This window comes from Euleptes europaea, chromosome 7 (assembly GCF_029931775.1).
Source record: "Euleptes europaea isolate rEulEur1 chromosome 7, rEulEur1.hap1, whole genome shotgun sequence".
Lineage (NCBI taxonomy): Eukaryota > Metazoa > Chordata > Lepidosauria > Squamata > Sphaerodactylidae > Euleptes > Euleptes europaea.
In genome coordinates, this window is record NC_079318.1 from 25,740,120 (window position 1) to 25,766,611 (window position 26,492).

General features: G+C 41.2%; 2 protein-coding genes across 4 annotated transcripts in view; one reads left to right on the forward strand and one right to left on the reverse strand.

The window, feature by feature from the left end:
- Nucleotides 1-6,667: 6,667 nt before the first annotated feature.
- On the forward strand, nt 6,668-8,478 carry LOC130481002 (cytochrome c oxidase assembly factor 6 homolog). Its single transcript, XM_056853640.1, has 2 exons — nt 6,668-6,818; nt 8,341-8,478. The coding sequence occupies exons 1-2, from the start codon at nt 6,675-6,677 to the stop codon at nt 8,434-8,436; spliced, it is 240 nt and encodes a 79-aa protein (XP_056709618.1). The 5' UTR covers nt 6,668-6,674; the 3' UTR covers nt 8,437-8,478.
- Nucleotides 8,479-9,487: 1,009 nt separating this feature from the next.
- TARBP1 (TAR (HIV-1) RNA binding protein 1) overlaps nt 9,488-26,492 on the reverse strand; it is a 32,683-nt gene continuing 15,678 nt past the window's right edge. For all 3 annotated transcript variants that reach the window (XM_056853187.1, XM_056853185.1, XM_056853184.1), the window contains exons 14-29: nt 24,878-25,068; nt 24,205-24,457; nt 23,928-24,116; nt 22,066-22,265; nt 21,821-21,892; nt 20,668-20,788; nt 19,660-19,770; nt 18,839-18,988; nt 17,398-17,484; nt 16,839-17,035; nt 14,811-14,892; nt 13,899-14,070; nt 13,510-13,695; nt 12,940-13,064; nt 10,982-11,118; nt 9,488-9,775 (exon numbers count right to left, since the gene is read on the reverse strand). In XM_056853187.1, the coding sequence (XP_056709165.1) occupies nt 9,610-9,775; nt 10,982-11,118; nt 12,940-13,064; nt 13,510-13,695; nt 13,899-14,070; nt 14,811-14,892; nt 16,839-17,035; nt 17,398-17,484; nt 18,839-18,988; nt 19,660-19,770; nt 20,668-20,788; nt 21,821-21,892; nt 22,066-22,265; nt 23,928-24,116; nt 24,205-24,457; nt 24,878-25,068 (2,439 nt within the window). In that variant the 3' untranslated portion in view covers nt 9,488-9,609. The remainder of the gene's footprint in view (nt 9,776-10,981; nt 11,119-12,939; nt 13,065-13,509; nt 13,696-13,898; nt 14,071-14,810; nt 14,893-16,838; nt 17,036-17,397; nt 17,485-18,838; nt 18,989-19,659; nt 19,771-20,667; nt 20,789-21,820; nt 21,893-22,065; nt 22,266-23,927; nt 24,117-24,204; nt 24,458-24,877; nt 25,069-26,492) is intronic.

Genomic DNA, 26,492 nt, shown 5'->3' on the forward strand with positions numbered 1-26,492 from the left:
GCTGTTGCCATGATGTCACTCCCCGGCACCCACCCTGTGCCCTAGGCTGGGCAGGGCTGCAGAAAGCCTCAGAATGATGTCCGGAAGCCTGCGTGCAAGGGCGAGAGTGGCAATGCTCCCCCTCCCTCCCGCGAGACCTCCTTTCCCCCAGGAGCCGGCCTGAGGGAATCCCAATGAGCGACCCAGTAAATCAGGTCACTTTCATTCCTTCTTTACCAACAAAATCTAGAATTAAGAATATGCCCAACACTTGTCAGGACTGAGAAAATAATCTTGTTTCTAGACACCAGCATCAATTTTAGTGCAGGATTTTCCAGTTTGGCATGTGTGTCACCAGCACCCCAAGGCTGTCCAAGCGGCATTGTACTATTGATTGATGCAACACACAAATAAGTACAACCTTCAAAACTGTCAAGAACAAGAGATTTGTTGACAAATCTGATTGTTTCCCGTTTGTCCTGGGCATTTCTTAATTTTTTAAAAAAACCTAGGTAAAACATTTGTGCATTGATGGAATACACACACACACATACACACCAGTGTTATCTAGGACATTCAGCTCAGCATAAGAAAAATTAGTTACATAACATCCTGTTAGTCAGCAAAATCTAGGTGATAGGAAAAAACCTGAAATAGGGTATTCCATTTGCTGGTGTTTTGAAATCATTTGCTTATTCAAGTGTACATAAAACCAGATGAAGTTTGTGCACCCAAAATCAAAGCATAAGCCCCTAAAAACAGAACAGACTTCTGTTCAAATGCAGTAAGGATTCAAAATTTAATTTGTTGTTGCATGTACGGTACTGAGGAAAATTAGGTTTGTAAAAACCGATCAGAAAAAAATGCATGCACTGCTTAGCTAAATGCTTCTCCAAAGCCATTAATCAAGCTCATGGATTCTTTAACTACACTAAAGAAACTCTAATTAGGACTCCCAAGTACAATCGACCAGTAGATCTTACTGAAAGCACTGCTGCTTATTCCTAACTGGGTTTGTGGCTACACAGTTTTCCAGCCCATTTGCAGCACTGAAACCCAGGATTGTGTGCAAGGGTTCCAGCCCATGTGAAGTGAGAGACTTCTCCCCTTAGCTTTGGAAATATGGCCAAGCCTGACTTCATTCTTTACTTGTGCAAGAGACTATATAAATGCTACTGCACCAGAACTGTGGGAAAGCCGCGTATGGCCTAACTGGACCATGCAGAAGCTTTTGAAGAACAGAGAGTCAAAGAAATGGAGCTGCAAGTGACCACTTTGGCTGTATACTAAGGACAGTCAGACCAGCCTACCCCACGAGCGCTTAGAGTACTTTGCGTGACCAAAACACAGAGTGATGAGCCGATTTAGCAAATCCCATGGCAAGCTTCATCTCTGATGTCAGAGGCTACTGTTACCAATCAAAGACTTATAAAATATTGTGCCACCCACCCACCCCATCAAGCATCTGGTAAGGGCTCTGAACTTCCACGCCAAAGAGGTGGCCTGGCCCAAACCTGATTGTCCTTTGTCCAAAAAGGATGAACTTTGTAGGGATGGTCCAAAGTAGAATGGAAATGAATAGGTTATTCTAATGTAAGCCCCAGAGGTCCAAAATCCCAGACAGTCTAGTTCAGGGGTGGGGAACATCAGGCCCGGGGGCCGTTTAAGGCCCGTGAAATCATTTGGTCTGGCCCTTTGTGGGTCCTGGCAGATCTCTAGCTCAGAAGGATCTAAGACTGGTAATCCACCCCCTCCCGTGGACAAGAATAGCCTCTATTCAAGGCAGACGTGAGCTTGTTTTGCTGAGAAAAGGAACCTTTCCCCCCCCCCCCGCCTTGCAGAAGAGTCATTAGCTATGGAGCTGCTAGGACTGCCCAAGAAACTGTGTTAACCCTTTCCCACCCGGGCCATGGAGAAACGTATTCCCTCTGTACTACAAGAGGGCTGGGGGTGGAAGTGGCGACAATGGAGGGGTTAAAGGTGGCAGGGCCAGAATGTGTGTGTGTGTGGGGGGGGGGTTCTTAGCTAGTGTGTCCTCGTTTCACCACTGTAGGTGGAGGTAGCAGGAGCCGGCTGTAGAATCTGGCCCCGACCATGTGGAGCAGGAGCGACTCCAGCGTGTGGCTGGACAGCTACACCCTGCTGGTGCAACAGACCATTCTGTGCCACCAGGTGGGCAAGTGCACCACCGGTTGGATGCCTGCCCACTTGCCCATGCGGGGAAGAGTCATCTGGGGCAGCTGCATGATTGGGGCTTGCTCGGCTAGTTTTTAAGTTGATAGTTTTGTATGGCCTGCGAATGATGTTATAAATATCCAAATAGCCCTTGGCAGAAAAAAGGTTCCTTGCCCCTGGTCTAGTTGGTGCTCTTGAGTCCTAGTAAGGTTTTAGGGTTTCTGTAGCATCTTCCCCTTTGAAGTTCAGTTCGAGCAGGCTTGTTTTGCAGAATAGCTAGTCGGAACTGGACAGTATGAAATGTCCGATACTGGCTGAACAGCCAGAACCACAATTGAGGTTATTTAATTAACATGACTTCACAATTTTGTATTTATGAAATACAGGCAAAGTGCACTCATTGGACAGAAAATATTTAAAGGCGGGAATGCTCCTCAGAGGGCAGAGCAATGGAGACAAAAGCCATTTATGCCTGGGAGGTTCTGCCTTGGATTTGCCACTTTCTAGATGCACATTTTCCCCATCCACATTCTCTCTCTTTTTTTTTTTATAAATTTGTATTCGTTTTTATAATATATAAAAAAGAAACAATGGAAAAAAATACAAAAATAAAAATAACAAAAATACAAAAATAAAAATAACAAAAATACAAAATGCAAGAGTACATACAATTATTTTAACTATTTTGAATATTACAAGAATTTAAAGTACTGTTAATACCCACCACCCACCCTAATACATGTATCCCACCACCAGTATTTGACCCGGAGAAGTGTTTGAACAGTATTAAAATTATTGATTATTAATATATAAAAATATATTTAAAATAATACTATGTGTGTGTGTGTGTGTATATAATATAACAATATATATATATAAATATATAACAAAACAAAATATATAACTATATATAAAAAAATTACAATATCTCTAACTCATTAACTATTTTAGTAAAATTCATTTTCGCCAAAAATCAACAACCAGCCCCCCATGCAGAGTTTTGAGAATTCAGATGGGGGAAATGTGCATCTAGAAAGCAGCAAATCCAAGGCAGAACCTCCCATGCCTAAATGGCTAAAAAGACTCCACACGTGCTCTTCCTTATATCTAACACAAGAGGGCTGAGACTTTCCCTTTCTTTAAAGGAAGCTTTAAAATCCAGGAAATGCACCGACACAAATGTCCCTGCGGCGGACTAGAGCCGCTTCCCCGGCCCCCTCCTCCCCGCACACAAGCACGCCGAGGAGGCGGGGCCGGGCCGTTGCCTAGCAACAGCGCAACGCAAGCCCGGGAGAACCGCGCACGCGCGCTGGGTCCCTCAGCCGTACGTCTGACCCGTACGGAACCAAGCTTCCGGTTTCCCTCACCTTGAATCTATATCCGGCGGGTTCTTGAGCACGGTCGGAAGAGCGGTGGGTTGATGCGGCTACCGGGGCTCGTAGTCTGCCGGTCCTCTTCTTCGTTCCCCGTGACGTTCCCAGTGCGCCAGCCGTGGCCGTAGGTTTAAGTGCCTGGCTGCAAAAAGCACGCAGGAGGGGAAGGAGGGGGGGGGCGCCTTCTCCTGTCCGACCGGCGCTGTCGCAGTTTTATGACGCGTTGTTACCACTTCCGGTCTCGAGCCTCGGTAAGGAAGAGAGACCTCGACGGAGGAGGTTTCGTCCCGCTGGTATTTTGGTTTCTCCTCCGTGCGGTGGCTCTTGTTAAGTGTTTCCAAGTACAGACTTGGCGCAGCTCAAACGGTATAATACACTTTTAATATGTAACAGGTAGACAATCTGATTGATTTTTGTATTTTTACAATTATATATTTTATTTTACTGGATTAATATTCATGCTTGTTATGTGATATTGTATTCGACTTAAGTTTATTTTCCATTGACTTTGCTATATTGTTTTTGTATATTAAACGGTTTTTACCCTTCCCTTTTTTTCCTTTCTGTATCCCCTTAATTATAAAAATAAACCTTAAAAAAAAAGAAAAAAGACCTCGACGGAAGAGGTTTCATCCCGCTGATATGTTGGCTTCTCCTTCGTGCGGTGGCTATTTTAAGTGTTTCCAAGTACAGACTTGGCGCAGCTCAGTCCTGTCTCCTCAGTCCGATCGGAAGCAGAAATTACATTAGGATAGGTGCTGAGGCATTCCCCCTTGGCTCGCTTACTTTGAATTCAACGGTTCAAGGGCCGGGCGGGTATTTTTTAAAAAAGGTTTTCAAACCAATCATGCTTTAAATAATTTAGCAAATTCCTTTTACGCACTAAATGTTATCAAGCTTCCGTAAACTCATCATTTCGCAGTTTTCCTTCTGAATGTTTAATGCATGCGGTAGACCTTGTATTTAATACAGGGGTGGGGAACGTCAGGCCCGGGGGCCGTTTAAGGCCCACGAAATCATTTAGTCTGGCCCTTCGTGGGTCCTGGCAGATCTCTAGCTCAGAAGGCTCTGGCGATCCGCCCCCTCCCGCGGGCAGGAATAGCCTCCATTCAAGGCAGATGTGAGTTTGTTTTGCCAAGAAAAGGAACCTTTTTTCCCCCTTGCAGAAGAGTCGTTAGCGATGGAGCTGCTAGGACTGCCCAAGAAACTTTTAAGGGTGTTAACCCTTTCCCACCCGGGCCATTGAGAAACGTATTGGTTGGCTAATTTTTAAGTTGATAATTTTGTATGGCCCATGAATGATGTTATAAATATCCAAATGGCACTTGGCAGAAAAAAGGTTGCCCACCCCTGATTTAATATAACCTCGTGTACGACTAGCCCTGACCTGGATGGCCCAGGCTAGCCTGCTCTCGCCAGATCTCAGAAGCTAAGCAGAGTCAGCCCTGGTTAGTATTTGGATGGGAGACCACCAAGGAATACCAGGGTTGCTGTGCAGAGGAAGGCGCTGGCAACCACCTCTGTTAGTCTCTTGCCATGAAAACCCCCAAAAGGGGTCGCCATAAGTCGGCTGCTACTTGACGGCACTGTACACACACAGTGTACGACTTGTGCTAAATTGGTATTTCTAACTTTTGTACAGCGCCTTTTAAGAATATCTTTTAATAAAATCTCAACCCGGACCTGTAGTGTAGTCATAAAATAGACAGGAATAGAACTTTAACTATACAGATGAGACACCCCCCACTAAAGACTCCAAATCAAGAACCGCTCTTAAATGTGAGAATGTTATCTTAAATTGGTGTACTCAATGCTGTCCTGTGAAGTTCACTGGATTTTTTGAAATGAAAATCAAGAAGCTATACTGTCCAAAATTAACCTGAAGAATTTAACAAATGCTGGGGATTTACAGTGGCAATGTTCTACATTGGGAACAAAAATACTGTATTTATATCCAATCACCCTTTTTCAAAAGAACCTGATGACTAACAAAATGTCACTGAAAGCAGGCCCAAAGAAGGGGCCTTGCAGTATCTTACTCCTTCTGAAGAGTAGTTAGAGACTGATGGACACACGCGTAGTAGTTGGTGAGTCAGGTTGATGAAAGGAGCCTTGTTCGTTACCCCTCTATCTGTGTTATGGCTTCTGATGGAAGAGAAGCCAGGTGATAGTTGGGATAAGTAGACTTATGGAAACGGCTGGACTCTGAATTCTGCAGGACTGATTTTTCAGCAAACATGCATGGGTGAGATCTGGGTGTCATCCTATCGTTGGTATCTAAAATTAAATCCTGCTAGCCTCGTTGACAGAACGCTTATTAAACCTTCTTAAGAGTTGGCTGTAAATAATTTAGGCTGTGTAGATGTATGTGTGTGTAAAGTGCCGTCAAGTCTCAGCCGACCTATGGTGACCCCTTTTGGGGTTTTCATGGCAAGAGACTAACAGAGGTGGTTTGCCAGTGCCTTCCTCTGCACAGCAACCCTGGTATTCCTTGGTGGTCTCCCATCCAAATACTAACCAGGGCCGACCCTGCTTAGCTTCTGAGATCTGACGAGATCAGGCTAGCCTGGGCCATCCAGGTCAGGGTGGCTGTGTAGATACATTGGTTTAAATGACATTACAATTTAAATTTTGTCATCTTATTCTTGAGATATTGTGGTAAGTGTGCATTAGGATTTCAACCTAATAATGAATTCCATTGACCTCAGTGAGACTTCCTGGTAAGTAAACATGCATAGGATTGAGTTACATGAGTAGCCTAAGTACATGTGCTGTTTTACTTGGGCTGTGACTCAGTGGTAGAGCATCTGCTTGGCATGCAGAAGGTCCCAGGTTCACTCCCCGGCATCTCCAGTTAAAGGGACTAGGCAAGTAGATGATGTGAAAGACCTCTGCCTGAGACCCTGGAGAGCCGCTGCTGGTCTGAGTAGGCAATACTGACTTTGATGGACCAAGAGTCTTAATTCAGTATGAGGATACAAGGGCACTGACCACAGTATAAGCTTCATGTGTATTTACCAAGGAAGTCTCACTGAATTTAGTTGGACATTTCCAAGTAGCATGTTTAGGAGGGATGAATCACCTTATGGAATTCCTCGAGTGGCTCAAAAATGATAACTTGTTTTTATCTTTCAGTATTATTAACTAATGTCAGCACCGTTAATGAAGGAAAGGGAAGCATGCTGGGAAGCACGGGATACGTTCTGGAAGTGCTTAGATGAAAATATGGAAGATACATCCAAGTGTGAAAAGTTTAGGTGCTCTTTTGAAAGTTTATGTCCACAGCAGTGGGTAAGTGAAACTGGCAATATAAACATGTACAAACTGGTCAGGATACAAAGGCACTGATTGTACTTGTCACTGTTAGTCTCCCAGAGGCAATAACCAAAGTTACATAGCATTGTAGTTGCCCCACTCTTTTGGTATCCCAGACTTCAATTTTATCCTTTTCTTTACTGAACCTTTTTTCTGACCAATGAGATAAATGTAGATGGTGCTGTTCTACTTACCAGATACTAAAGCGATACAAAATCAAACAGTTCTTTAGATTATTCTTTATATTGTTCTGGCTAATGCTGTAAAAATGAATTCATTTAAAAAGTTCCACTAAAGTCATGTGTTCTTGGATAACATTAAGGTTACTTATAACATATAAATTGGTATTTAGTAGGTGTCATCAGTATTATATACATTTACTGTTTTTTTTCCTTTTCGAAAACATTGGGAAAATGATATTCTATACAGGTGCCAGGGCATTAACAGGCTGGTTGAGAGCTAATAAGCTAAAGCCACTTAAGGCAGGTATAGTTAGTCAGTTGTCTACGTTATCAAGAATTGGGGAGGCAGCCTTTTATATATGGGGTTGCACTCCCCTTGAAAGAACAAGTTTGCAGTCTGGAGGTGCTGTTAGATCTGTCTCTGCCACTGGGCATTTGTATCTCCTCTGTGGCATGTCACACTTCTGGCTAGGTTTGGTTGGCTAACTAGCCAACTCTTCCTTGAAAAAAGTGATTTGGCCAGTTATCTATGCTCTAGTTACATTCAGGGGTGCATCCACATATAGCTGGATATGTGCTGTCATTGCACTACAGCAGTCATTTGCAACCTGGTTTTCTTGTGTGGACTAAACAATCCAGTTGTGAATTATTGCTATAGCACACCAGTAGCACAATATCCAACAATGTGTGTGGGCCCGAGTTCAGCTAGTTCAGTTAATTTATTTACAGTCATTTGCCCAGCAGATAAACATTGATTCAGCTAGTTCAAATGCAGTAAGATTACTAATGTAGCACAAATTAGACCACATGCCTCACCTGTGCTAGCGCATTTGCATTGAACTGAACCCAGAAGCAAGTTGGTAGCCAGAGTGGTGGCTAGCATCTTTAAAACTCTACATAGTCTGGCACTAGGGAGTTGAAAGTACTGGCTGCTACTGTATGAACTTCCCCGATTAGTGTGGTCATCATCTGAAGCCCTGCTTCATGTGCTGCCAGAATCAGGCAGAGATTTTTCTGTTGTGGTATCTCAGTTAAGGATCACCTTTCCCTACAGACATCTTGCTGGTGTTGAGTGAGTGCGGTCCTGGTGCCAGCTAAAGATACAAGCATGAAAACACATATTTAACAATTAAAACAATGTAAACAGTCTTCATTGAGCTGAGTACTGTTGTTGGTGAGAGTAGATACATGTGATTGAATAGTTACACTTAAATTTGAATTGCTGTAACAAGTATTCAGTAGCTCTGAGTTTTGTAACACTGTAATTTAACTGTATCAATCTGGTATCCTAACCAAGTTATTTTTGTTCAAAACAGGTTAAATACTTCAATAGAAGAAGAGAGTATTTAAGATACAAAGCTAAACTAGAAGGAGGAGAATTTCTGCCTTCAGAGAATCCTCAGAAGTCATAGCTACTTAGTCTCTTTTCTGGTTACTTCAGCCATAAAAATGTTTGCAGAAAAAAAAAGTACTGGTGTGCCACCAGCCTCTTTTGAATTAAGAGATGAACCAATCATGTGATGGCTAGAATGTTGATGTGTTGCCTGCTCTGGTGAGGAGAGTACTGCCTTGTAAATAAAACTAAAGATATAATTATTTCTAGATCTGGTGTCAGTCTCCCTCATTCATTCTTTGTAGGGTAGGAAGAAGGGTGACCACCTGTCGTTACAACTTGTGAGGGCTTCTACTCCCATTAAATAAGAACAGAAACACTGTCCAACTTTAAGGACGATGTACTCGTTGGTTTCAGGTAGCCGGCTCAAGGTTGACTCAGCCTTCCATCCTTCCGAGGTCGGTGAAATGAGTACCCAGCTTGCTGGGGGTAAAGGGAAGATGACTGGGGAAGGCACTGGCAAACCACCCCGCAAACAAAGTCTGCCTTGGAAACGTCGGGATGTGACGTCACCCCATGGGTCAGGAATGACCCGGTGCTTGCACAGGGGACCTTTACCTTTACTCACCTCTACTCTTTTTTAGGATACACTTGCAAAAATAATTCCACGCGACTTTCCTCCTTCCCTATAGAACTTAAAACACTCTCACATCAATTACTGAGCAACAGTCTATTTCATGGCAATTTCACATATGCCAAAGCAAACCAAGATTGAGCTTCTTCTTACAGCTCCCCTTGTTTTTCCTGTTGGCTTTGCAACCCACCTGTGAAAGATTGGTCACACACTTTGGGGCCCTGACCCTCAGTTTGAGGACCTCTGACCTAGAGACCACAGCACCTGGCCATTACCCTGTCTCTGGTGTTAATGTTTTGGAAATGGGAGGGGGGGGAGATTAGGCAAAGAGGAAAGAAGAAAACATTCTCTGCTAGAATGTAAGCTACTTTGAGTGCATTACAGTCAACAAGATAAGCTTACATTAATATCCCTCTGGAATCTGCACCAAGACATTCTCATGTACCCCAAAAGCATTTATTATCAGTAAACAATTTTAATACAGTGATGGTTTAAGGCATTTAATATTTTTAAAAAGACACATGCAAAAAATATAATCCTTCCGTTGTCTGGCATCTGTAATTGCTCCTTGGATTTTATAGCACCATCAAAGCAGCAGTTCTAGTGTACCTTGTTGATTTATCTCTGTACTTTCTGCCTGATGATCTGTTGCCTTGTATATTCCCAAATCAGCAGAGCTCCACTTACGTGGACATTAAGTGACCGAATAACTCCTTGCTGAGGGATTTCTACACAAACATCCAGTTGCTGAATCAGATTTGCAGGAATTCCCTCATGCTCATTTCTGATGGTAAAACACAAACATTCAGATTTAGAGAATACAGAGCCATAGCATTAGAACGACGATTTTGTTTCAGAACTTTCCTTTTGAGGACAGCATTGCAGTGGGGCAAATTCCTAGTCCTGTTTCTTTGTTCTGGTTAACAGAATCCAAAGAATACCTTCCCTGTTCAGCTTTGGAAAATGAGTGCTTAGAACCCCTGAAACCTTACACCACTGGGCAGAGAGGTTTTTAAAGAAATCTTTTATGCTTTCAGCACTAGGTGATCTTAACAGTATAACTATTTTAATTTAATGCAGTGATGTCCTTATGGATTCAAAATGGCAATGCTTACCTGTGTGCTACTGCTATATTGGTTTTATGGAAGAATATAAGGTACCCCAATGCCCAGAGAGCTAAATGGAAAGGAAGAAGGCCGTTTTGTGTCATGGCAAATGTCTCATGGGAAGTGGTAATTAACAGATAAATGTTAAGGGTCAGATCTTAGAGGTTTGTAAACAACCCTGCTAGGTCAAAAGCTTACCAACAGGCATCTTACATTAGAGTAAACTGTAAACTGATGTGTTAACAGAAAGAAAGAAATGTTTGTTTTAAAATATGAGCTTGTAATATCCCTGGTGCCGCAGGAGGAGGCCTTCACTTGGTCCTCCATTTATGGGTTTGGAACTGCACAAAGCACAAACCAGGGAGGGAATTACTATGTCAGTTACATTTTGTCTACCATCTCTACCACCCCTTCCACAACTAACACGGTACAGAGATCTCTGAAACTGTTCCTGCCTTAGCCCCCTGAATGCTGCATTGAATGCTATTGTATCAAATAAGCTGTAAGAACATAAGAAAAGCCATGCTGGACCAGACCAAGGCCCATCAAGTCCAGCAGTCTGTTCACACAGTGGCCAACGAGGTGCCTCTAGGAAGCCCACAAACAAGACGACTGCAGCAGAATAAAGTTCCTTACAATAAAGTAAGCATATTAATTTTGCAAAGGTAAAGAGGCTCCATGTATAAGGGGCCACTGACATCTTTCAGGCACTTTTTACAGGTGAAAGGGAGCAGGCAAATAGTGTGGAACTCGCTTTCTCCAGATAAGGCCACAGGAGATGGGTTGGGGGCTGTTATACAAAAAGAACCAACATCTATCAGAGAAAGATTAGCAAAACAAATCTGAATGTGGGGGGATGGGGGGAAGAATCTGGTTTTGCTTACCCCAGCAACAGCAGGGATTTCTCTGGAAAGCAATACTCTGTTAGATCACAACTTTTAGCTGTTTGTTCCACACCTATAATAGTGTATCCTTCAGTTTTCTTCTGATCCAAATAATCAATGAGCTGAAATGGCTTTACCTGCACATTAAAAAAAAAATCCCAGCAAGATCTGTATTATAAAATCCTTTAACATATTATAAAAATAGTTGAATCTGTCACACCATCTAAAAGCTAATGTTATGTGTACTGAAATTATTCTTGGTAAGGCTGATCAAGATATACCACTTGTACAAATCATGTTCTGTTCAACATCCCATTTCCAGCAGTAACCAGCCAGATGCCTTTGGGAAGCTCACAAACAAGCTATGAAGAAAATGGCCATCTTCTCACTGTTTGCCACCCAGATATTCAGAGGCAGGATGGAAGATAAAATGCGGTAGATGGTCATAATAGTTATATAAAGAAAAATAACAAAGACCTATTCTTCATGAGTTTGTCTAATCCTGTCTCCAGAGCCATCTAAGCAAGAAGTAATCATTATATGTTGAACACAGCTCAGTGGATGAGACTCCAGCTGCTATTTCAATAGGACTTGAAAAAAATGCAATTTCAGGGGTACACTGAGTTTTATACATGTAAATTATAGATCTCATGAATATGTGGATATTTACACAGAGTACATTATCTTTACGGAACTTGACTTGGAAATACAGGTTGAGTATCCCATATCCAAAATGCTCCAAAATCTAAAAAGTCTAGTGTGATAGTGACAGACACCTTTGCTTTCTGATGGTTCAATGAACAATAACTCTGTTTCATGCATAAAATTATTAAAAAATATTGTGTAAAATTACCTTCAGGCTGTGTGTAGAAAGTGTATATAAAACATAAATGAATTTCATGTTTAGACTTGAGTCCCATCCCCAAGGTATCTCATTATATATATGCAAATATTCCAAAATCCAAAATAATCCCAAATCTGAAACACTTCTGGTTCCAAGCATTTCGGAAAAGGGATACTCATCCTGTAAAAGCCCACAGTATCCTATGTTATACCTTCTAAGATATACTGTTACAAATTTTTTAGTTTTATAATGAGGGGGAGAACTGGGACACAGTGAAATCACTGAGATGCAATGGTGTTCAACTACCTGAACAAAGCACCACCCTGCAAACAGGTAAAATCAGCAACTGGGCAGTTCATGAACATTCTCTGTGGTGGCGCCACCATTATGGAATGGTCTGCCTGAGGCTATTAGGAAGGCCCCAACACAACTGTTCGGGGGGGGGGGGATTTTTGTCAAAGGAGCAAAGCTACAGTCTAATGGTTCAGCTAAGGAGGTGATTTATTAGGAATAAAGTCCCACACTGTCTTGTTGCCTTAAACAGATGTGGTGCTCTTGTTTTTTCCCCATTCTACAATCCCGGCCCAACTGCATTATTTTATTTTACTAGGAATCTTTGCTGTTAGATTCAAATATTGCCATATTTTATAATCCATTTACTGATTGATTAAAAAAAAACACTTTTCAGTCTTACTTGTAATACACCTTAGCCCTGACCTGGATAGCCAGGCTAGCCCGATCTTGTCAGATCTCAAAAGCTAAGCAGCATCAGCCCTCGTTACTATTTGGATGGGAGAACACCAAGGAAGTCGAGGGTTGCTACACAGAGGCAGGCAATGGCAAACCACCTCTGAAGTTCTCTTGCCTTAAAAGCCCTATGGGGTTGCCGAAAGTCAACTGTGACTTGATAGCACTTTACACACAAAATACACAATAATAAACAACTTTGGTTGCAGTGGCTCTGGTTCACAACAAGGTGCTACAACATTAGCAAACCGATGCATAAATTCTGGATAATAATGTGAAGTTTGTAATGCCACTTCATGAGGACCAAAGTCTGAGTTCTGCATAGCAATTATACCCACGTGGTACAGAAATAAGATTTTTTACCCACCTCAAGAAGGGAAAGCCACTGTTCTGCAGACACACTGAGATACTGAAACTGTTTGTCATTTATGTAATGGAGGCTGCCAACAATTAGAGATGACACCCCAAATATTTCACATGTACGACACAAGCCTACAAATAAAGAAAGCATTTTCAACTACAAATCTATTTCACCAATGGAATACTGCACTTTGATACTGTGGAAGGGAGGGAAGAAGAGATTCAAAGCAGGCTCACACATAAGCTATTAGGTTATAGACAAGCACCAAAGCAGCAAGCTCTAATTTCCACTTTATTAATCTTTAAGATCTTAAACTAAGTACACACATTTTGCAACACAGTCCTGCAACTATTTCATTACTCCACGCAACTATACTAATTTGTAGTAATTAGCATAACAGGAGAGAAGGAAAAGGAAATATGCTTCCCTTCTGTGTTCCAGCTTGATCATTAAAAAAGAACCTATTTCCATCTGAAATCCTTAAAACATTTCTAGGATAAATACAAAAAATAGACTTGTTAGTTTTTTAATTATAAAACTTTAAATATGCTACTGGTTTAAAACAATTAAGCTTACCTCCCAGATTGGTGGGTTTATCAATGAGTGAAGCCACTACAACCAGTCCACTGTTTGATTTACCCAGTTTAGTAGCCCGATCTTGAAATACAAGCTCCAGATCAGAAGTGCTGTTCTTCCAAGGAATAATCTTTTTTTGAACATCTGTCCATTGCCTTTGATTATCTGGCTCAGCTGATTTCAAACCTGGGATAAAAATCAAATTAAAAATTCTATATTGTGTGCTGATTTTGGTCCTGTTATGAGAGAAGAGAGCTAGAAACATTTTAAATAAAATAACTATTTGAAGTCAACAAATAATTTGAATATATTTGGGATATTTAGGACAAGTCCTTAATAGTTGGTAGCTAACACTAGCTAAGATCAAAATTAGTCTGCTTATAGTTTACCTATATCTTGCTGAGACCAGTCGTCGGGCTTTAGATCAAGGAGGTCAGTATGAGAAGAGGTGCACGGAAATGTTGCACTCAAAGGAATGTCTGTGAATGCAGTAAATTTGCTGAGAGGTATCCATTCTTCTTCAGCAATTTCTGAAAGACGTGGTAGGGTGTAAAATATTGTCTGCAAAAAATAAGATTTTAAAAAATTTCACCTATATTAAAAATGCACCTCTCTTCTTCCCTCTCCCACAGAGCGTGAAGGAATCCTGGTTTAAAACTAACTCCACCTACTCAGGATGTACAAATGCTAGTGAGCTGCTTAGCCAGAGTTCATCCCACCCCTACCCCCAGGAATCTAAGCCTGGATTCAACTGCTTGGCAAGCGGGGGAGAACGCTAGTTAAGCACCTGTATTCATATGTTATGGGTAATGGCGGTGAAAGGAGAACTGAGGGAAGGAGGTCTTGCCCCTCCTCTGTTACATGACTGTTTGGGCGGGAAAATGCCTGCTCTTGGTGCGAGACAGAGGGGAGGGGGAGCGCTCCAAGTGCTCTGAAGCTTCTAGAAGTTTGGAAATCTTTCCTCTGTGGCCAGCCTGCGCCTGCACAGTCCCATGTGGGACTGCACTGAACACACGACAATGAATGGGAATTGGTTTTAAACCAGGATTCCTTCAAGATGAGGGATTCACCCAGAGCCCGGCCACAAGTTGGCTTTGTGCACACTCCATCAGCTTGGCTAAATGAATGAATGCAGCCAGTGATTGGTCCAAGAGAACTTCATTGCTGAGCAGGGATTTCAAAGTCTCCCTGCACCAAGTACTGCTCACTATCATGTCCATCACACCGGCTCTTTTGAAAAATCAAGGAACAGGTGGCAAATCTAGAAGGAGCATTTTTTTTAAACACATCTGCATATTTACCTCAAGACTGTAATCCTTAAGTGGGTGGAATTTTTCAAAAAAGAAGTGCTTCTGGATGCGCTGCCAATTCTTTTTAGCATTCCTGCAAATGGGGGGAAAATGGAAATAAGATGCCTGACTTCTAAACTGTGATTTGTCATGGTTTCTAAATAGTAAGAGCAAAACAGTGATAGAAAAAGTACACAATGAGACTGCAAATGAAGAGATTTTTTACTTGTGAAGGGGACCCTACTATAGGAAGAGCTCCCATACAGTGTCAATAGAGGGACATTATCAACACAAGTTTGGGATTTCTCCAATGAACTGAATAAAAAGGCTCATTTGAGCAATGCAGATCAGTGAATCTGACCATGTCATATGACTGCAAGGCTCCAGTCTCTTATATTATTGGCTTTGCTTTTGGACCAATATGGCTATAAACAACTTGTCTACTTGTGTGATACCTGAATTCAGCTGATGAGAGGTTGGAGACATCTGGAAGCAAATGGAATTAGCAAGAATGGGTGAGTATAAAAATGGAACATGGGGCAATGACGACCTAATTTGGCTTTACTTGACTATACAGAACTCATAACATTGTATATTCTTCTCATAAATACAATTACTTTCTATCGCTCTGCGAAAAGACTCTTACTGGATAAAGCGGAGAACAGATACTTTGAAGAAGAGTTGGTTTTTATATGCCGACTTCCTCTACCACTTCAGGGAGAATCAAACCGGCTTACAATCACTTTCCCTTCCCCTCCCCACAACAGACACCCTGTGAACTAGGTAGGACTGAAAGAGTGTGACTAGCCCAAGGTCACCCAGCTGGCTTCATGTGTAGGAGTGGGGAATCAAACCTGGTTCTCCAGATCAGAGTCCACCACTCCAAACCACCGCTCTTAACCACTACACCATGATGGTGATTTGTTGGAGATTGGTTGCTATGGAGTCAAACTGTTTTATTGCCTTTTACTTTTATTTATTTACATTATAGTCCGCCTTTCTCATTGAGACTCAAGGAAGCCCCTGGCCTACAGAAATTCACATTGTTATCTTTGTTGCCTGCCAGAATATCCACCATGCACTGGCATGAGGAAGTCTTTACATCAGCATCTAAAGAATATAATTTAAATCTGCTATCCTCCTCTTATTTTGTAACATTTGGCCTGACGAAGAGTTCTGAAGAACTTGAAAGCTTGCACACTGATATGTATCGCTGGGTTAAAAAAGGTAAAGGTAGTCCCCTGTGCAAGCACCGGGTCATTCCTGACCCATGGGGTGAGGTCACATCCCGACGTTTCCTAGGCAGACTTTGTTTACGGGGTGGTTTGCCAGTGCCTTCCTCAGTTGTCTTCCCTTTACCCCCAGCAAGCTGGGTACTCATTGCTGGGTTGGTCCTAACAAAATGTATTATATGGATTGTGTCTTCATATTTTGCTTTTGACCAACATGCCTATAAACAGATTGTCTACTTGCAAGATGAGACAAGGCAGAAAAGTTTACTTCCAAGAACACTGCTTGTGCAAAACAGAATCAAAGCCATTACCAGAAGTCTAGCCCTTCACTCAACATTTCCCCAGAAGAGAAGTCATTCAAAACAAACCACCTCACTGTCTTACACGGGGGGGAAAACACTGCTCCCCTTTAAGCTTCTCCCTGTTCCTGCATGGCCCAAGCAACCACCTTCCCATCATATCCATCCAGAGTAAGATGGAAGAGCCCTCTTCAAGTAAGTGGAATGCAGGTCTGTTCACTGACATTCAAGATGTAGTTGGCATACTGCTCTCTCTTTCTACTGCACATGCCAAGAATCGTTTTTACAAAAGAGCCACATTTTCATTAAGAATTTCACTTTCTCGCTTGATACTCAACTTGGCTCTCTTCTGAATGTTCTGACTTAATCAGAACAACCTCGCAACCATACAAACAACTAAATATTTCTTGAGTTGATACAACTCACCCAAAAGTGGTCTTTGCATTTCATTAGATTTATTATAATAAGCAAAGCAAAGAAAAAGAGCACAACATAAAAAATGTACTAACCCTGTTCCATGCATTCTTTCTGCTTGATGGAGACTGCTTTCAATGACTGGAGTTAAAGTCTCAAAATCATCCATACACAACTCTTTGCACATTCCCCAGATTTTCTTAAGCGCAATTAAAGCATAAAGTCGAACGCTGAAATTGTGATGGAAACACCACTGCAGAACAACAACTAGGGCTTTCTTCAAAATTGGTGTCTAGAGAAAAAAGCATTCTTTATAGTTCACAACTGAGAATCTTTGCACAGCAATGAAATCATATAAATATTATTCATCCAATTCCTAAATAAAGAGACATTTTATTCTTGGCACTGAATGATGTGTAAAACTCAAGTGCATTAAGGAATTGTATATCCAGAGTTCAGATTTATTTTTCCAAATTATATTCACACACTTTCCAATTTATATTATAACATTTCTCTACAACAGTCTTTGACTTGATACTGCAGGGTTGTAACACAAAAAGCCTGTTCAAAAACACTTAGATTCCATGGAAAAGTTCCACAGGATTTTTCTAAAATCCCCTATACTTGATCTGGTTTTCAAGAAGAAGCACTTACCTTCTCAGAGGTACTCTGAAGAATTGTATCCAAGTGTGACAGCACTGATAAAAATGTACAAATGCTAGTTTTAAGCCAGTCTTCCTCCTGAAAAATAAGTGTATATATCAGTACTAAGATTTCTCAATGCATGCAGTTCAGTAATATTTTTTATGAAAAATATAAAAATATACTCAGAATATAGAAAAGAAGCTAATAGTTGAAATGTAATTTCAAAGTAAGTTCCAAATATAATATGATAATCTATATGTTAATTAATTATATATCTATATAAGTAATTTTTTCTCTACTAGACTTGACATCATCAGACTTTACTACTACAAAACTGTGTGGCCATCTTGGAAAACTGTTGGAGGCCAAATCTAGTGGCAGCTCATCTCCTGAGGGGGATGGACCCAAAAAGATCACATAGTGCTCTGGGGTCTACATTGGCTTCCTTTAGAGCACAGTTCATTATGCTGACCCTGACCTGACATAACTTATGAATGTTCTGGGTGTACATTAGGGCATAAACCCACTAGAGCATATCTCCTGCCACGATAATCTTGGGAACTCAAGATATTTCTCAATGCTCTTTTACAATACCACATTGCTCAAATGGCAAGGATACAGAGAGGCACTTCTCAGTGGCTGTCTCATATGCTCCAAACTCTTCTTACCTGCAAGCCTCCTAAAAGCAGAACATGAGCATTTTCCAGGAGCCATGCTTGGACTGACAATCGATAGCTGGATGTCAGGCCAGTATCACATTTATTCCATGTCATTTTTCATTTTCTAGCTGGGAAGATGTTATCTACTTCAGCCTTCAAGAAGGCAGAATACTCATTTAAGTCAGTCAGTGCTTTTCTTAGCGTTCTGAAAACGTATTAGAAATCATGTGGAATCTATGTTCCTATGTATTCAATGTAATAATCCTTTGGAACTTATCTTCTTTTGTTAAGTTCTAGTGGCATGCTAAACACTGGACAGAACACAAGGTTTACATCAAACCAGACAGTGATAGAGGAAAAGGGCAGAAGCTGGGAAGACAAAAAGAAGTAGAGGGAAGTGGAGACTTAGGCTTTTCTGGACAATTTGACAGCAGCATGACAAAAAGCACAGAAATGGGAACAGAGAGGAATGTAAGTGAAGATGATGAAACAAGAGGTGGAAAATACTAGGAAATTAGCACTAGAACATTGGTAGTGGTATTAAGCATGAAAGGAAGCCAGCGCAGAACCTTAAGTAAATTAGTGATACTGTATATTACTACAAATATTCTGAGTGCACAAGAGCACATGGGAGGTACAGAAACCAGAATCAATACAGCTAAATTATTTGAGAACTCAATTAACCCAATGATCTTGGAAGGGATTTATGAGTGAACAAAAACATATTTTATAGGATAATATATCACATTTGCATTCAAAATATGCACTGAACTGAGCTTCTAAATTCTTACATAGTTAAAGCAATCCCAAAATTTCTGGAGAAAATGAGGAAACTTGTGTAGAATCCAGATGATGCTCCACTCTATTAAATACTTTATAGATGCTTGATTGTTGCTATAGCCAGCCTGAAGAATCCTATCAACAGTCCTTGTCAAAATGTCCTAAATAAAACGGCAGGTGTAAATTAGAAGAAGAAAAGTTGGTTTTTATATGCCGACGTTTTCTACCACTTAAAGAAGAATCAAACCGGCTTACAATCACCTCCCCTTCCCCTCCCCACAACAGACACCCTGTGAGGTGGGTGGGGCTAAGAGTGACTTGCCCAAGGTCACCCAGCTGACTTCATGTGTAGGAGTGGGGAAACAAATCCAGTTCACCAGATTAGCCTCCACCGCTCATATGGAGGAGTGGGGAATCAAACCCAGTTCTCCAGATCAAAGTCCACCGCTCCAAGCCACCACTCTTAACCACTACACCACGCTAGTGTAAATAAAATTGTACTTTGCAGATACATCATTTTATACACACACACTTAGAATTCATCCACCTTTTTCAAGATGTTTCTTTCTTAATAATTCAGTGAGTACAAAGCCAAAGTATTACCATCCTGCCCATGTGAGGTAGATGTAAATATAAAATTTCCTCTCCAGATAATGTGTTTTCATTTTATGCTACAGCAAAATATAAACACATCAGAGCAAACTGTGGTGGAATAGCTACTGATTGATTTCTACATGAAGGGAACATGTTCAAATATCTGCTCTGTGATAACGTTTCTGCTGGAGTAACACAAGTCAAAAGTAATGAGCAGACGTTCTATGTACAATAATACCTCATGAAGTTTTGGTAAAAGGACAAGCAGCGTCTGCCATAGTCGATTTTTAGCTCTGTGTTGTAAGGAGTTCACATAATAGCGAGTTTTTGATTTGGACATCAGTTCACCCTGTGGAGAATATAAACACAGATATAGTCCATAGGATTGCTGCAACTTTGGTCGAACAATACCCTCTTCTGTACCAACATACTGATGACACAGTACACAAGCGTTTGAAACAATCCTTCAGCAGATGACGGTCATGTAAACATTATTTTAAACTAATCTTTATGGCAAGCTGGAGCGAAGACTGGTTTGACAATAAAACCAGTAGCTGAACTGTTCATCTCTGAAAATGAGGAAGTGTAATGGCTCTAGCACAGGGGCCTCCAACCTTTTTCAGCATGCAGGCACCTCTGAAATATTAGGAATGGTGAGTGCCATCGCAAAATGGCTGCCATAGAAGGCAGAGCCAGATCCTAAATGGCTGCCTTAGGAGGTCGAGCCAAACAGAGTACCTCCCTGCTCACACCTCCTGGGAAGAAGCAAATCTTGTAGGGGGGTATGAAACCACATACTGACTAAAGAAAGCACAGGTGCTTACCAGTTCTCCTTATTCTACTGTGGAAAACCTTTTCATTTGAAAAAGGGAAGCCAATAACAGACCCTGCCTTACAATGGTCCCACCCACTTTCTGAAAAGCTCAATGGGTGCCAATGGAAGTTCTGGCGAGCAACATGGCACCCAGGGGCACCATGCTGGAGAACTCTGCTCTAGATTTACCATTTTCTAGCTTCTTTGTATTACGAACTCCAGTTATTACAAAATAATCTAAGAAATAAAGGGCACCCCACCCCCAAAAGCCAGGCATGCAACTGCCAAGTGAGTGGGACTATCAGGCTCCCACTGTCAGTTTGGGACAACTGAAAAAGAGGAGATCCAATAAAGAGGGGTGAGTTGGGTAGCCTGTGGCCAAAGTAAAGCTTAGATGTATAGTACTCACAATGCACCACAAATAAGTCTTACTTTATCAAGTAGATTCATGAAAAAATCTTCTATAAACTTCTTGTGCAATGTATTTGTTTCATCTAGCAAGCAAAGGAATTTGATGGCACAAACTCTCACAAAATGGTCATCTCTGTTTGTACTGTAATACATTATAATACTTGTATATCAGAATCCATTAGTTAAGTTTTCTGCAATACTCAGTACAGCATTGAAGATTAATAATACGTGCTTGGTTCCATACTAGTAACTGTATTATGAAAAGCATATCTGCAAATAATATTCCTGTTTCACAGCAAATCTTTCTATTCCTGAGAACTTGAGCCATCTCTTATTTGAATAAATATTCCTCTCCTCTCAGAAACAGTTGGAAGAATGGGCACACTTGATAAGTAGATAGTAATGTGCCCTCTGAGGATCACATTTATAAATGTGCAATGAATCTGTTGGAGATAGACATTATCACTGGCAAGCACAGTTGGTAGATAAAATCCAGATTCAGACAGAAGAGGAGAAAATAAACGATCAAATTCAAATAGATCATTCATTTTAAGTAGGACCTTGTGTAGATTTACTATCCTTTTGCAAATTAATAAAAATGAGTAATGGGATTCTATCTATATTTGCATAAGATACATAATATAACAAAGAGCAATTTTAATAATGGTGTTAATGGTGCGTTTGGGGAAAGTTGATATTACTATACTAGTGCACTACCACCATACTTCTTTGCCTGAAGTACCTCACTCTCTTCCCCTCAAGACTGAAACAAAATATTCCAATGCAAAATACAGGAGCAGTGTTTTGCAAATATGATTTAGCATTGATCTTCCTCAAAAACTGAGGATCTGTCCATTATTCTGTCTGCTCTGGAAGTTTACAACAGCAAATATTTACCTTTTTCTCCAGTTTTGAGTTCCTAGCAACTTAGCATTCACATATACTTCAAAGCACAATTCAAAAATCATGCTTCAGAAGAACATCTTCAACATATTGGTTTCAATGAAAGGATCTGAGGAAGATCAATGCTAAATCACATATTTGCAAATACATTTAGTTCTTGTCTAATAGTGAAAACTGAATATATGCAAAGGAGAGAATGTAACAGTAAATAGTATACAGGAAAAGAAGCAGTTCCAATTAAATATTAAAAAAAAACTTTCTAAATACTGACCTTTCTGTAACAACATTTGCTGCACATTCATCTCCAAGATTTTCCACAAAGGCACACATCTCTTGATTGAGTCTTGGTATTAATTTGTATTTAAAAGAAGAAAAGCAATTCAAAATTAAAGATTTTAAATAAACTCTTACATTGTTCCCTAATAATCTTTTAAGCTATCCAGCCATCACAAACACAAAGCAACAATGGACCATATATAACAGAAAATGGAATTGTTCTTCTTAATTCCTTTTTACCTTTGATCACGCCTGAAAACAGTTCCAAACAAACAGGCCTCTACAAGAAGTTCACTATAATTGCCAGCATTTGAGAAAGCATTTTCTACAGCAATTGTATTATTGCGAGTAGGAAACATCCACGTTTGACAGCAGTAAGTTAACAGTGTATTAAAAACTCCAGTCTTCGTAGAGGACATTTCAATCATCTGAAACATAATCTGAAAGAGGAAGGGGGAGAGCCATCATAGACCCCTAAAAAACACACAACTAAAAATCCCATTCAACTTAATCACCCATTTTAGCACCTTGTTAAAATTAAGCATGTCTTACTTCAATTGGTAGATTTTGCTTCCTTTGTGTTGGTAAGACAACATGAAAGGTACATGAAAAGTTTTGAGCAGCATTTTTGCCTACGCCCTCATGTGTATAACAACTCTTGCTTTACCTAGACCTGAAGTAAACCAATAGCATACATCCTTCATTCATTCAAACCAAAGGCAGCATCAAGTAAAAGAGAGTCCACAGGCCTAGAAGTTATTCCTACACAAAGGACCAGAAGTATGAAAGAGCTTCTATTCTATGTCAGAGAATGGGAAAGACCAAGGTAATTCCTTTCCATTAAATCTGCACAGGAATATTACCTATTACAGCTTTAAAATCTCATAAAATCTTAGTTAACCAGAAGAGTGATTTGAAACCTACCCAATAATCATAAAACTAACAAAGAAATCATAGGCTGGAACCAGTGGAAAGGTTCATAGATGGAGTTGGAGTGTTGGATCTTTTCTTCCCTTCCCCAAGCTGCTGTTTGCTCTGAAAAGCCTCTTGGAGGGTCAGGAGAGCACCCCCCCCCAATGCTCCACAATACAAGGCACTGCAGCAACAAAGGGAAACCAGGTAAAATTATTTCCTTCTCCCTATTCTATTAACGGTTTGTATCTGATATTCAGTGGCTCAAGAGCTGTATGTGGCTCTTTGAACACAGTTCCTCAATGTGGTATCTGCCTCATGTCCCAGAAAAGTGAGCAAGGCAATTGCCTGGCGGGGCTTGTAGTTGGCAGGTTCTGCCGGAGGAACAGGAGGATGGGTAAACTGAGATTCCCTGACCTGTTGGCCCCATAGTAGGGATTTCCCTTCCTTTCCGAGAACCCCCACCCCCACCCTCTCTGCAACCTCTGCACTCTTATCCTAGCATCTGAGTAACTGCTGCGAGGAGACCAAACTGCCCACATAGAAGAGATAGTGAAACAACCACTGTGGCAACCACACAAGAAAAAAAGCAAGAGGGACATGGGGATGTGAGTGATGGTTTTACTCCCTTTCGCCACAGCGAGCTGGCTCTCCTTCGGGTGCCTTGGCAATCTCACTGTCTCATCTGACCTGCTGTGCTTCATGCTGAGGAGACAGGAGGCATAGAGGGAAGCCCTCCCCTCACTCCAGATACACAAGTTCTGGCTAAGGTTGAACCGTGGGAGAGACACATGCAAAAGGTACTCTTGGTGCTTTAAAAGATTATAGTTACATATTTAATATTAATAGTTGTACTTTACATTATCATATGTGTGTGTTTTATTATATGTGTGTTTGGGACAGTGCACAAGGCATACAATAGCCATATGTCTCTTCTGGTTGATGGTAACTGCAAAAGTGTCTCTCCATGAGCGATGGAGTGAGTAAAGGAACTGGAGGCAATTTTACCTGACTCCTCCTCATCACTGCAGAGCCCCATACGGTGGTGCATTGTCTTGACGAGGCTCTCTTGACCCTCTGAGATGATTTTCAGAACATGGGAAAGGGGAGAACAGGAAAAAATCCAACTCCACCAACTCCTTCTGAGAATTCTGCTGCTGGACTCAACTCCATCTGTTTTAAACAGTTACCTCTTTTATTTTCATGTATGCTTTGCTCTTGTTCTTTGCAGCAACAGCAAGAACTTCAGGATCAAATACGAACTGTACAAACGCTTTTAAGTTAGGCCAGAATATTAGCTGTGTGTTGCTAAGAGAAGATATGATTTTCCATGACAGATCAAAAGCCTCTATGCATAGAGATTCAGAAGATTCCAGAAGCTAAAGGGGAAAAAAGAGCAAATGTTTAATTTTTCAGGAAAAAATATATCTACTTAATAAAAGACCTGCTCTGCTTTTGATCATTTACCTTGGGAACAAGTATTTTCATGCAATGAAATACAGGTAAAACATGGTCAGAAGGAAGAATTGATAGTGCTTCTAGTGCAGACTGTAGACTCCTTGTATGTTTCTGAACATCAAACAAAAATTGTTCCAGATCTTCATCTTTAGAAAGGTTTTGATAGTTGTTCAGAGTAAAATGGTGACAAACCCACTGATCATGTATGTAGCGTGCTACAATTTTCCCCCACCCTTGATGAGATGGTGGCTCCTCAAGGGAACTGTAAAAATTAAATATACACTAATTTTAGTTCATTATAAAGATTGGTTTTCTTTTTCAAAGGGGAAGATAAAGTTACTGTATAGTATTCCAAAGGAAAAGCACACTAAAGGCAAAAGCCTAATCAAGTCCCATTAAAATTAATAGGAACTGAAAGATACTTCATCAACATCATAAACCTAGAGACATTTACTGGGAACATACTTCCAACTAACTATGCTTAGGATCACAAAATTTAATTAAGCCCTAAAGTCCTTACTTACTAGGAAGTGAGATAATAGGAACACACCAGAAACTGGACAGCCAGATAAACAAAGTCACTAGCTAGGATTGCACGAGGATTTTTAGTGAAGGTAAGATTTGTGAGAGAAGGGGAGGAGTATTTTTCAACATGGTTAATGAAAGTGATTAACCCGCATACCTATTTTTTTCCATACTGCAAGGCTTCTTTAATACATGGTCAAACTGTGAGCAGGAAATAACAGTTTTCAAAGATTCAACTGATGGCAGAGACTGAAGCTGAAGAGCTGGCTTCTGATCTATAATTTCACAAACCACACTTAGAGATGCCATGCTCACCACCTTCTGAATCTGTTCTCCGAGTTTTACTTCCTGAAAGAGAAGATATTAAAGACAGTTTTCATGTAAAGAACCTAATACAACATTCTCTAACAAAATATAAAAAAGCAAGGACAATATTTACACACATATTTCTACCAGTTCAAATACAGATTAAAAGGTCTGCTTACTGAGTACATAAGATTCAAAGTATCCCACTGAAGTTTGTGGTTAACAAGGAACTTTCCCGCCCCTACCCCTTTCTCTCAGGAAGCCCTGAGACCTCTAGAAAGTGAATACTGGTGGACACAGGACCACATAGTCAAAAAGCCACATGACCCAGGGCGGCAGTATGGAGGAGGTGGCCCCAGCTTACTCTTGTGCCAAGATAAGAATTGCTGGCAGAAAAGGAAGCTGGAGGCAATTTTACCTGGTAAACCTCCTTACTGTGGCCCTTCAGACCATGTGATTTTTGTCCATATGGGTCCTGCAACCTCCAGCATCAGGTTTTCTGAGGTCACTGGGGGAGGGCAGGAAAGACTTGCATCCACAAGCTTCTTGTGTTAGAAGATTGACATTGAAGACTAAGTTGGGTGCAAATGAAATCTGGTCGGCCCCCTTTTCTCTCCATCCCTAGCACAAAATCAAACCAGGCATCTTTAATGAGCTGGTTTATCATTTGAGCCCCGAGGCGCAGAGTGGTAAACTGCAGTACTGCAGTCCAAGCTCTGCTCATGACCGGAGTTCGATCCCAACGGAAGTTGGTTTCAGGTAGCCGGCTCAAGATTGACACAGCCTTCCATCCTTCCGAGGTCGGTCAAGTGAGGACCCAGCTTGCTGGGGGTAAAGGGAAGATGACTGGGGAAGGCACTGGCAAACCACCCCGCAAACAAAGTCTGCCTAGAAAACGTTGGGATGTGACGTCACCCCATGGGTCAGGAATGACCCGGAACACCTCCCGGGTAGCCGCTGTGGCATGTGCCGGCGGCTATATGTCGCCGGGAGTCTCCAATGGCGTCTGGGCCCCATGCTGCCGTGGGCCTGCACGCCGGTGCTGGAGCCACTTACGCTGGCGTGCGCCTTCCGGGCGCCGGCGTTGTGGGCCCTTGCGCTGGCAGAGGACTTCGTTGGCCTCCTAAAGGCTTTGGGTGTGACCGCCAGAGTGCCTCAGGAATAGGCTGTTAGTCTGCTGGCAGGGAAAAATAAATCCTTGTGGAATTTGTTTCATATGTCTTTGGATCTTTACCTCTATTTATAGACATACTACCATTTTAACAGTGCATTAGAATTTCTAATTATTTTGTTTAATAGCTGATATTATATTTCAGGAAAAATTGGAAACACTGTTTTGATAAACCTACACTGGCACATCCTAACATCTGGTTTTCTGCTGTAAACAGAGCAGTTCTATGTCACTTCTATACAGCCAAGTTACACTTGTTTCAGTGCTTCATATATGCTACTTCTAAAGGAGTGTG

Coding starts and splice junctions, on each gene's coding strand:
- LOC130481002 (XM_056853640.1), top strand. CDS start 6,675: ATGTCAGCACCGTTAATGAAGGAAAGGGAAGCATGCTGGGAAGCACGG. Junction 6,819..8,340: donor GTTTATGTCCACAGCAGTGG/GTAAGTGAAACT, acceptor TGTTCAAAACAG/GTTAAATACTTCAATAGAAG.